The sequence below is a fragment of the Pelodiscus sinensis genome, chromosome 1 (genome assembly GCF_049634645.1).
Source record: "Pelodiscus sinensis isolate JC-2024 chromosome 1, ASM4963464v1, whole genome shotgun sequence".
NCBI lineage: Eukaryota > Metazoa > Chordata > Testudines > Trionychidae > Pelodiscus > Pelodiscus sinensis.
This window is the reverse complement of record NC_134711.1, coordinates 332303764-332315154: the sequence shown is the minus strand read 5'-3', so window position 1 is coordinate 332315154 and position 11391 is coordinate 332303764. Positions and strand designations below refer to the sequence as shown.

Below are 11391 nucleotides of genomic sequence, written 5' to 3'. Positions count from 1 at the left end.
GCATGAACTATGAGAAGAGGCTGAGGAATTTGGGTCTGTTTAGTCTGCAGAAGAGAAGAGTGAGCGGGCATTTGAGAGCAGCCTTCAACTCCCTGAAGGGAGGTTCCAAAGAGGCTGGAGAGAGGCTGTTCATAGTAGCAAGGGATGGCAGAACAAGGAGTGATGGTCTCAACTTACAGTGGGGGAGATCTAGGTTGGATATTAGGAAAAACACTTTTGCTAGGGGAGTAGGGAAGCACTGGGATGGGTTCCCTAAGGAGGTGGTGGAATCTCCATCCCCAGAGATTTTTATTAACAATGTTTCTTCATCCAGGCATTTCTGCATTTTGACTGTGACCATAACTGTTGATCCTGGATACACACAGGAAGTCAGTGGAACACACGACACATTCAGGGGACACAGTTCTGCCTCAGAGTTGGACATCTTCTTTCCTAATCCATGTCAGAGTCCAACACAAGCGACTTCATCAACCCTTCCACCTTCATCCTGCTGGGCATTCCTGGCTTAGAGACAGCCCATGTCTGGATCTCCATCCCCTTTGCAGCCATGTACACAATAGCTGTTTTGGGGAATTTCACCATTCTGTTCATTGTGAAGAGGGAGCCGAGCCTCCATGAGCCCATGTACTATTTCCTCTGCATGTTGGCCATCACTGACATAGTCCTGTCCACATCCATTCTGCCCAAAACGCTGAGCATCTTCTGGTTCAGTTCCAGGGAGATCGATTTCAATGCCTGCCTCACCCAGCTGTTCTTCATTCACTGCTTCTTCGTGATGGAATCTGGGATCTGCGTGGCCATGGCGTTTGATCGCTACGTGGCCATCTGCCATCCCCTGAGACATTCCACCATCCTGACTAACCCCGTGGTGGCCAAGATGGGCCTGGGTGTGGTGCTACGCAGCAGCATGCTAGTGCTGCCCTGTGTCCTCTTGGTGAGGAGGTGGCCGTATTGCAGAACCAACATCATACCCCATACTCACTGCGAGCACATGGCCGTGGTGAAGTTGGCCTGTGGCAACACCCAGATCAGCAGTTACTACGGCCTCTTTGTGATGTTCTGTGTGATGGGGCTGGACGTGTTTTTTATTGCTGTGTCTTATACCCAGATCCTCAGGTCCATCTTCAGCCTCCCCACGAAGGACGCCCGGCTCAAGACCTTTGGGACCTGCGGGTCCCACATTGGTGTCATCTTAGCTTTTTACATTCCAGGTCTCGTGTCTTCTCTCATGCACCGGTTTGGCCAGAATATGCCCCTGCATTTCCACATTCTCATTGCCAACATGTACCTCCTTGTGCCCCCTACACTAAACCCCATCATCTATGGGGTGAGGACCAAACAGATAAGGGGCAGGATCCTGCGCCTGCTTGGTCATAAAGGGATGAAAGTTCTCTCCTAGTGCTCTGGTGCTCAGACCCAGCTCCGAACAGAGTGGTGTGGTAACATGGTGTTGGGCTCCCTTCCCTGAATTGCTTACTAGGCTGTCAAAAAACCATTAAAGCATTTCCTGAGTGCACTGCACTTTGTCAGCCTGGCATACTCGGGATACAAACTGTATAAAACTCATTAACTGGTTTGGTGTGCACTTTTCTAACTGCAGAGATCTGGATAAGGAACATAAAAAATCCATAGCAGGTCAGACCAGAGGCCCAGTGTCCTTTCTTCCTCCAACAGTGGCCAATGCCAGCTGCCCACTGAGGGAATGAACAGAACAGGGAATCCTCATGTGATCCCTTCCCTGTCCCCCATTCTCAGTCTCTGACAAACAGGGGCTAGGGACAACATTCCTACCCTTCCTGGTTAAACCCTGTTACGGTCCTGACTTTCACAACATCCTCTGGCAAGGAGTTCCACAGGTTGACTGTGCATTGCGTGGATCCCTGAGGCCCAGCCCCAACTTTTCCATTGCTCCATAACTTCCCTTACTGGTCTACCAACTTATGTAACTAGGCCCCCTAAGACTCACCCCTCACCTCTGTGTCAGTTGCTGGATCATTTCCACATCGCCCATGCTCCAGGACTGGAGTGTCTGCAGTCTCACAAGGAACCTGCAGCAAGGGCAGGGACGATGCAGCCCTTGGGGCTACAAGCCATTCCAGAGCAGAGAGGGAAGCCTGGCTGTGATATAAATACTGCTGAAGGTTGGGAGCAGGGTTGTAAGGCAAGCACCTTGTGGGCCCTGCAGCTCAGCTATGAAGCCCTGAGGGAACAGACCTTCCTGGACTTTTGTCGACAAAACTATACCTGTGTCCACACTGTCTTTGAGTTTTGTCGACGTATGTAAACCTCATTCTACGAGGAATAACGCCTTTTGTCGACAGAGTTCTGTCGATAGAAGGCATTATTGCATCTACACTGTCCTTTGCGTCCACACTGTTATGTTAACAAAGCGGCTTGCTTTGTCGACAGAACTGGATGTAGTCTAGATGCTCTTTGTCGACAGTATCTGTCAACAAAACCCTGTAGTCTAGGCATACCCCCTTGACTGGCTTTGTTATTTAGCTTTCAACTCCCTTTTGGTTCTCCTGCCTGAGGGCAGACAGGGTCCCTACAGTAGGTACGGGATTTGAACTACCAACGCTGCTTTCCACAAGGCAAATGCCCTATCCCCTAGGCCACTCTAGAACCAACCTCACAGGCATACTTCCAGAAGGTCCCAGGCCCTTTGCCCTAGGACCGGCCTGTGAGCAGAAAGACAACAGTTGAGAGAGGCAGCAGGATACGCCACGGTGTTAGCTGGGAAGGCAGGATTCTGGGCACAGTCCAGGGTAGCTTCGGTAGTTCACTGGGAGGCAGATAAACTCCAGCCCCACTTCTGTGAGCCGACTATTGACCCACATACCTTGCATCTTATCTGGAACCCCAGGGCACCCACTTCTGAGGGGCGGAAGATGAGCCGTGATGAGTAGAAAATATGCTTCGCTTGGTACTTTGGTTCCCCACCTCTAGAAGCAACTTAGCTGGGTTGAGAGGCAACATTGTCCTCCTGATCCTAGGATGCACAACAAGAACTTTTAAACCAGCAGCTGTAACATCTCTGCTACAGCCTGCATCGAGAACTGGGAGATTCGATGCATGTAATGTACTATCCTTTAACAACCTTACTCTCATGCTTTTCTTTATTGTAGTAAAAAACCTTTAGATGTTAGATGCTAAAGGATTGGCCCAGCGTGATTTGTGGGTAAGGTCCAGAGGGTAAATTGACCAGGGATCTGTGGCTGGTTTCTTGGAACCGGACAGAATTTGTTCGGGGTAGGTGGGATTGGGTGCTAGGACCCCCCACCTGTGTATGAGGCCCGGGGCCATCTGGGGCACGGATATTGCTGGGGTGTCGGAGGGGTTTTGCTCGTGCGGCTTCAGGCAGGCAGCTGAAGCGCTCTGTGGGACTGGTTTGTGGCCTGTTTGGAGAGGTCACCAATCTGGGGACTGTAAGGAGCCCCGAGGTTGAGCAATTCGCCCTGAGCGGACGCCCTCAGCTTTGCCCAGACACGGCCCGGTCCGTCACAGTGCTATTTCTAAATAACTATTTTGAAATAAGCATTATTCACCATGGAAAGCGGGAGTTATTATTTTGAATTAACCAACTTGGTAGTGCGGATGCCCCACTTGTTATTTTGAAATAATGCCATAGTGTAGACCAAGGCTGTGAAAGTTAGGTTTCCTTAATGGGCCTTCAACATACAGTGGTTTACCCTTATGCATGTGAGGGGAATAACCCAGAACACATGTGAAAAATGCCTATATGTTGCCAGTGATCATAACTCCAGACACAAATGCTAAATCTACACTACTTCCCTCTTGCGGAAGAGAAAATACAAATGGAGCACTCATTAGCATATGTTGCACTCTCATTTGTATATTCTTTTCCGATCCTTTTGTGGAAGAGGTTTTTGCGCGAAAAACCGCAAGGTAGACAGGGCCGTTTTGCACAATAAAAATCTTAGAAAAAACCCTGTTTTGCACAAAACCCCCACAAGATTAGAAAGGCAAAGGCACAGAATGAGCTCAAACTAGCTACCAGAATAAAAGGAAACAAGAAGACTTTTTACGAATACATAAGAAGCAAGAGGAAGACCAAGGACAGGGTAGGCCTGCTGTTCAGTGAGGAGAGAGAAACAGCAACAGGAAACTTGGAAATGGCAGAGATGCTTAATGACTTCTTTGTTTCGGTCTTCACTGAGAAGTCTGAAGGAACTCCTAACATAGTGAATGCTAGTGGGAAGGGGGTTGTTTTAGAAGGTAAAATAAAAAAGAACATGTTAAATATCACCTACAAAAGTTAGATGCCTGCAAGTCACCAAGGCCTGATGAAATGCATCCTAGAATACTCAAGGAGCTGATAGAGGAGGTATCTGAGCCTCTAGCTATCATCTTTGGAAAATCATGCGAGACAGGAGAGAGTCCAGAGGACTGGAACAAGGCAAATATAGTGCCCATTTATAAAAAGGGAAATAAGAACAACCCAGGAAACTATAGACCAGTTAGTTTAACTTCTGTGCCAGGGAAGATAATGGAGCAAGTAATTAAGGAAATCATCTGTAAACACTTGAAAAGTGGCAAGGTGATAGGGAACAGCCAGCATGGATTTGTAAAGAACAAATCATGTCAAACCAATCTGATAGCTTTCTTTAATAGGATAATGAGTCTTGTGGATAAGGGAGAAGCAGTGGATGTGGTATACTTAGACTTTAGTAAGGCATTTGATACGGTCTCGCATGATATTCTTATCAATAAAGTAGGTAAATACAACTTAGATGGGGCTACTATAAGGTGAGTGCATACCTGGCTGGATAACCGTACTCAGAGAGTAGTTATTAATGGTTCACAATCCTGCTGGAAAGGCATAACAAGTGGGGTTCCGCAGGGGTCTGTTTTGGGACCGGCTCTGTTCAATATCTTCATCAACAATTTAAATATTGGCATAGAAAGTACACTTATTAAGTTTGCAGATGATACCAAGCTGGGAGGGGTTGCAATTGCTCTGGAGGATAGGGTCATAATTCAAAATGATCTGGACAGATTGGAGAAATGGTCTGAAGTAAACAGGATGAAGTTTCATAAGAACAAATGCAAAGTGCTCCACTTAGGAAGGAACAATCAGTTTCACACATACAGAATGGGAAGCGACTGTCTGGGAAGGAGTATTGTGTTCAGTTCTGGACATCAAGAAAGATGTGGAGAAATTGGAGAGGGTCCAGAGTGGAGCAACGGGAATGATTAAAGGTCTAGAGAACATGACCTATGAGGGAAGGCTGAAGGAATTCAGTTTGTTTAGTTTAGAAAAGAGAAGATTGAGGGGAATGCACCATAACTATGTCATAATCACATCATATTTGTACCACTGTGATCAATCGGGGCCACCAAGTGCCAAGCTCAGATCAGGGTAAACACACAACCGGACCTGCATGCCCCAGTGTCCAGACCACCCTTTGGGATTTGATAAGAGCCCCATAGCTTTGGTGAAGCTTACACCGGGCTTTTTGTCAGCAAAGCCTCTTCCGCAAAAAGAATTGGAAGAAGATATGCAAATGAAAACGTGATTTGCATATCCTCTTCGGCAAAAAGAATTGGAAGAAGATATGCAAATGAAAACGTGATTTGCATATCCTCTTCTGCAAAAAAATTGGCAGTGTAGCCATAGCCTGAGAGCTGAGACAGATCACAGATATCCTGATGGGCTCCCTCTCCCTAGAGCTAAAAAGTCACACACAGAATCCCCAGTTTGTCTCGCTGACACAGCACAGTCAGTTCAGGATTGGTTTTAACATCCATTTGACACCAAGTCAGTGATTCAGGAAAAAATGCCCAGCATCCTGACACCAGCAACTTCTGCAGATAGATTGCTTTGAACAAAGCAAAGCACCAGGACAAATTCTTAGGTCCCTTTATGAGTGAAGATACAGAGCAACCTCTCCCAGATCTACTTGGTCCTTGCATCATAGGTGATGGGGAACTTCAGGGGCACATGGTGACCAAACTGGTGTGTAAGAAAGGAAAAGAGAGCTGAGGTGTAAAAGGATAAAATGACACAAAGGTGGGGCCACAGGTCCCAAAAGTCTTGAGACGGGTGTCCTCTGTGGGAAGGCTGACGATGGCCTTGAGAGTTAGAATAGAAGGACGCAGCAATAAAAGTGACTTCCACATCCATCCCAGAGAAGACCATAGTAACTACCGACGCCGATGTCGGCACAGGCCAGCTTCACCAAAGCTAAGACTGGGGGATGATGTGGGTGCCGCAGTATGGCCACCTCAATACAATGGGATAAGGTATTACCAACATACATCTGTGCAACACAATGACCAAGCCAATCTTGGCCACTGTGGAGTTCTCTAGGATAGTGGACTGTCTCAGGGTATGGCAAATGGCCATGTAACAATCAAAAGCCATGACCAATAAGCAGGACAGAGACTGGACTAGTGTTTGAATTGGTTTTTTTCTCTCCCTCTCAATCCCTCCCAGTCTCTCCCATTGGGATTTCCAAAGCCTGCTCCTTTGGCTAAACAGGGTATTTACAGACACTGAGAACAGTTCAGTCAGGCAGAGAGAAGGTGACTGCACAGTTTTGTGGCCATGTGAAGGGCTGTGGGTCTCCTGTGAGAGCAAAACATCCAAAGGGAAAAGTTTCACCTGACAAGAGAAAAGCGAGGAAAGTCCTTAGACGAATTTCGAACGGATGGAAGCTGGGGAATGGTCCAGCTCTTGTGGGACACTTTACTTATGTTTACACCGCCTATTACAGAAAGTGTTGTCTGGTTTGACACTGCTGATGAAATTTCCAGTTACCACCTTTAGGGTGACAGGTCCTTTGTCCCAGGATCAGGCCCAGTGTTTTATTATTCTGTGGTTGGTACCTCTGAAGGGCACAGATGGAACACACACATTATAGGAACTCTTGTACATAGGTAGTTTATTAATATATTTAGCATACTCAGTCCTCACACCACTCCATCAAGAACAACTGAGGTGTTAGCTGTCATCTTTCTCATCACCGGCACCCTCCCCACACTCACCAGCAGCCTCATTCTGAAACCTCCTGAAGACACTGTCTCCTTCTCTTGCTTCCCCTAGGTTGGATGTCCCTTTTATCATCTGTTACACTAGTGTTGTTATATATGATGCTGGGGCTGTTATATAAGATCCGTAGGAGCTGTTTCCTTTTTTCCTTGTTTGCATTTCCTCACCTTACTATGGTGAAGTGTCTTTTTCTAATATGTCAGTGTATCAATGATCTCAACTTACTAGCATGAATATCAATTTGTTACCATGGGCCTTTTGTGGTTGTCTATCATGTTTGAAAATGAAGATAAAGGAGCGAATACTTAAGGCATCCATCTGCAAATATTTGGAAGATAATAACATGGTAATAAAAGAGAAAAACACATCAAGCCAATCTGATAGCTTTCTTTGATAGGATAACAAGCCTTGTGGATAAGGGAGAAGTGCTGGACATGATATACCTAGACTTTAGTAAGGCATTTGACATGGTCTCACATGATATTCTTATTAATAAACTAGGGAAATACAATATAGATGGGGATACTATAAGTTGGGTGCATAATTGGCTGGATAAATATTCTCAGAGAGTAGTTATTAATGTTTCACAGTCATGTTGTAAGGTCATACACATGTGGGACTCCACAGGGGTTGTTTTGGTACCTACAGAGGTGGTGGAATCTCCATCCCCAGTCGTTTTTAAGTCCCAGCTTGACAAAGCCCTGGCTGGGATGATTGAGTTGGGTTGGTCCTCCTTTGAGCAGAGGGTTAGACTTCATGGCTCCTGTGGTCTCTTCGAAATCTAGGATTCTTTGATTCTAACCCTGTGAGTTAAAGAGTTCTCCTTACACAGATTGCCCAGTTTGTCATGTGACATCTCACAGGCCGAGTCAATGATCCAGGAAAATGTGTCTAGCATCAGCGAGTTCTGCAGATTGATTGCTCTGAGGCGCAAAGCACCAGCATAAAACTTTTAAGTCCCTTTATGAGTGAAGAGTGGGAGCAGCCTGTCCCGGATCTGTTTGGTCCTCACCCCGTAGATGATGGGGTTCAGCATGGGGGGCACCAGGAGGTACACGTTGGCAAGGAGAATGTGGACGTTCAGAGGTATATTGTGGCCAAATCGGTGTGCAAGAAAGGAGAAAAGAGAAGGGATGTAAAAGGATAAAATGGCACAGAGGTGAGACCCACATGTCCCAAAAGTCTTGAGCCGGGCGTTCTTTGTGGGGAGGCTGAATATGGCCCTGAGGATGAGAACATAGGACACAGTGATGAAAATGATATCCACACCCATCACAGAGAAGATTACAAACAGACCATAATAACTATTGACACGTATGTCAGCGCAGGCCAGTTTCGCCACAGCGATGTTCTCGCAGTAGGAGTGGGAAATGATGTTAGATCGGCAGTATGGCAACCTACTTGCCAGGAAGGGAACAGGCATAATGGATGTGCAGCCACGCAGCATGACTGTCAAACCGATTTTGGCCACCACAGAGTTCGCCAAGAGGGTCGAATGTCTCAGCGGATGGCAGATGGCCACATAACGATCCAAAGCCATGGCCGACAAGAGCCCTGACTCTAACGCAGTGAAGCAGTGAATGAAGTACATTTGCATGAGGCAGGTGTTGAAAAGGATCTCCCTGGAATTAAACCAGAAGATTGCCAACATTTTAGGCAGGATGGATGTAGAGAGGACCAGGTCGGTGATGGCCAGCATGCAGAGGAAATAGTACATGGGCTCATGGAGTCTTGGTTCCTTCTTCACAATGAACAGGATGGTAAAGTTCCCCAAGATGGCTATGGCATAAACGATGCAGAAAGGGACAGAGATCCAGACATGGTCTGTTTCCAGGCCAGGGATCCCAAGCAAGATGAAGGAGGAGGGGCTGGTGAAATAGATTGTGTTGGAATCTGACATGGAGCTGGAGAGAAGGTCTCCAACTCTGAGGTAGAATAGTGTCTCTGGAATGTACCATATAGTCCCCTGACTTCTTGTGTGTTCGCTGGATCTATGGTGATGGTCGCAGTAGAAATACAGACATTCCTGGATGGAAAGACAATGTTAGTATGAGACTCTACATGTTCCCATGGGGAAAGGAGATTGGTCTCTCTTCACCCCCTGAAAAATTACATTTTCATTATTCAGAGGAGTGACATATGAAGGGTTGACCCTATTAATGCCAAAACCATATTTCATGGTGCTTTGTGTGTCAGTAATTCCTGCATATCACAGCTCTGAAAACCTTAAAGGAAACTAGTGATAGAGATGCAGCCTTGTTAGTCTGGTCTAGCCGAAACATGAGAGAGAACAATGTAGCACTTTAAAGACTAACAAGATGGTTTATTTGGTGATGAGCTTTCGTGCGCCAGACCTACTTCCTCAGATCAATATGTGGAAGAAATTGGCACAACCATATATACCAAAGTGATAGAATAAAAAAAAGGGAACACGTATAAAAATGATGAATCAGGTTTAAGAACAGAGGAGGGTTGAGGGCAAAGGTCGTGCCAATTTTCTTCCACATATTGATCTGAGGAAGTGGGTCTGGCCCATGAAAGCTCATCACCTAATAAACCATCTTGTTAATCTTTAAAGTGCTACGTAGTTCTGTCTTTTGTTAAAGGAAACTAGACTGTGGCTTCTGGTTATCCCTCTTTGGCCCTTATATCAATGATCCTGAGCTAGAAAGTCGATGCCGTAAAGAGATTCCCAAGTACCTGGTTGCTCAAATATAACCTTTGCCAGGACATGTGCAGGACTGGGCGGCAGAGGAGGGGGTCCCAACTAGAACACACCTGGAGTTAAAGATGTGCTGATCATCAACCATCTACAAAGGGCCGACTAGAGATAAAGGGGGTTGTTCAGAGAGGTTCTTGGAATGCGGGAGGCTCCCTCCTGCAGATAGACTGAAATGCCTGCAACTGTTTAGTTGAGAAAAGAAACAAATGAAAGGATATATGAAGGAGAAGAACAAAAGAATTGACTCGACTATATTCAAATGGACAGAGAAAAATTCCCAGACAGAAGTATCTGTAGAGAATTATTGCTTCAAAAGGGCGACTTCCCCAAAGCTGAGGTAAATTATCAGTGAAATTGACTGAGAGAAAAAGTTTACAAATAGGAATAAAAACGGGAACTTCTTTCAGAAGAGTTGATCAGATTGCTAAAAATCCTCAATTCCACAATTAAGGAAATACTCAATTTTTGGCAAAAATCTTTTCCAGTGGCAACATGAAGGCAGCAGTAAAGTGGAGGAAAATCAAGGTATATGATAAAGGGGATGGAGGGAAAATAAAGAGAAAATTAGGGACAGCCCGGAGGCATAGCCATGTATTCCCGGCCGCAGCTTGCTTCTCTTCCAATTCCTCTGATAATCAAGGAGAGAGGAGAAAGTACTTGGATTCTGGAAATTACTCTTCTGCCTGCTCTCTTCACCACCAGCAGAGAGAGGCATGCACGAGATCCAAGTACCTTCCCCTCGGTTCTTTATCCTCAGGGGAATGGAAAGAGAAGCAAGCCGCCTCCCGCTATGCATGGCTACTGCCCACTCCTATCCTTCCCAAATGGTGCCCTTGCCAATTGGAAGTTATGACTACAGTTAAATGACATGAAAAAAATGAGGGGAAACCCCCTGTGTGGTAGGAACCAGGATTCCACAATTGGGTTATTAAATATATTAAAGACAAAATAAATCCTCAAAATGCTGTAGACCCATTCCTAGCAGGAAAAAAACAAAGTTGTTCATGTGGAAGAAAACGTGAAGGCCTTCACGAAATAATTCTGCCTTTCCAAAGAAGTAGCACGGGGCACACAGTTTGTGATGACATTGTTTCCAATCTATTAGCACTCAAAGAAGATGTTAAATTACAGCTATAGTGTCACCGCAGAGCTATGCACGGCCCAGATACAAACTGACCGATCATCTGCACATCTCAGTCGTAAGAACATAAGAACAGCCATATTGGGTCAGACCAATGGTCCATCTAACCCTGTGTCCTGTTTGCCCACAGTGGCCAATGCCAGATTCCCCAGAGGGAGGGAACACAACAGGTAACCTTCATGTTATCCTTCCCCTATCATCCATTTCCAGACAAACAGAACCTAGGGTATGTCTACACTACAGCACTAATTCGAACTAACTTAATTTGAATTAGTTAATTCGAACTAAACTAATTCGAATTAGCTCATCTAGACCTAAGAACTAGTTCGAATTAGCATTTTGCTAATTCAAACTAGCATGTCCACATTGAGTGGACCCTGAACCGAGCTTAATGATGGCCAGAAGCAGTGCCGGCAGGGCATCAGATTAGGACTTAGAGTGTGGAGCTGCTGTCTCAGGCTAGCCGAGGGCTGTGCTTAAAGGGACCCGACCCCCATCCCGGACAGACAGTTC

General features: G+C 45.9%; 2 protein-coding genes across 2 annotated transcripts; one reads left to right on the top strand and one right to left on the bottom strand.

The window, feature by feature from the left end:
- Positions 1-394: 394 nt before the first annotated feature.
- LOC102458479 (olfactory receptor 52E2-like) lies at positions 395-1399 on the top strand. The gene has a single exon (XM_025184003.2). The coding sequence runs from the start codon at positions 440-442 to the stop codon at positions 1397-1399; it is 960 nt and encodes a 319-aa protein (XP_025039788.2). The 5' UTR covers positions 395-439.
- A 6568-nt stretch (positions 1400-7967) lies between these two features.
- Positions 7968-8915, bottom strand: LOC102458228 (olfactory receptor 52R1-like). Its single transcript, XM_075936836.1, has one exon. The coding sequence runs from the start codon at positions 8913-8915 to the stop codon at positions 7968-7970; it is 948 nt and encodes a 315-aa protein (XP_075792951.1).
- Positions 8916-11391: the final 2476 nt, after the last annotated feature.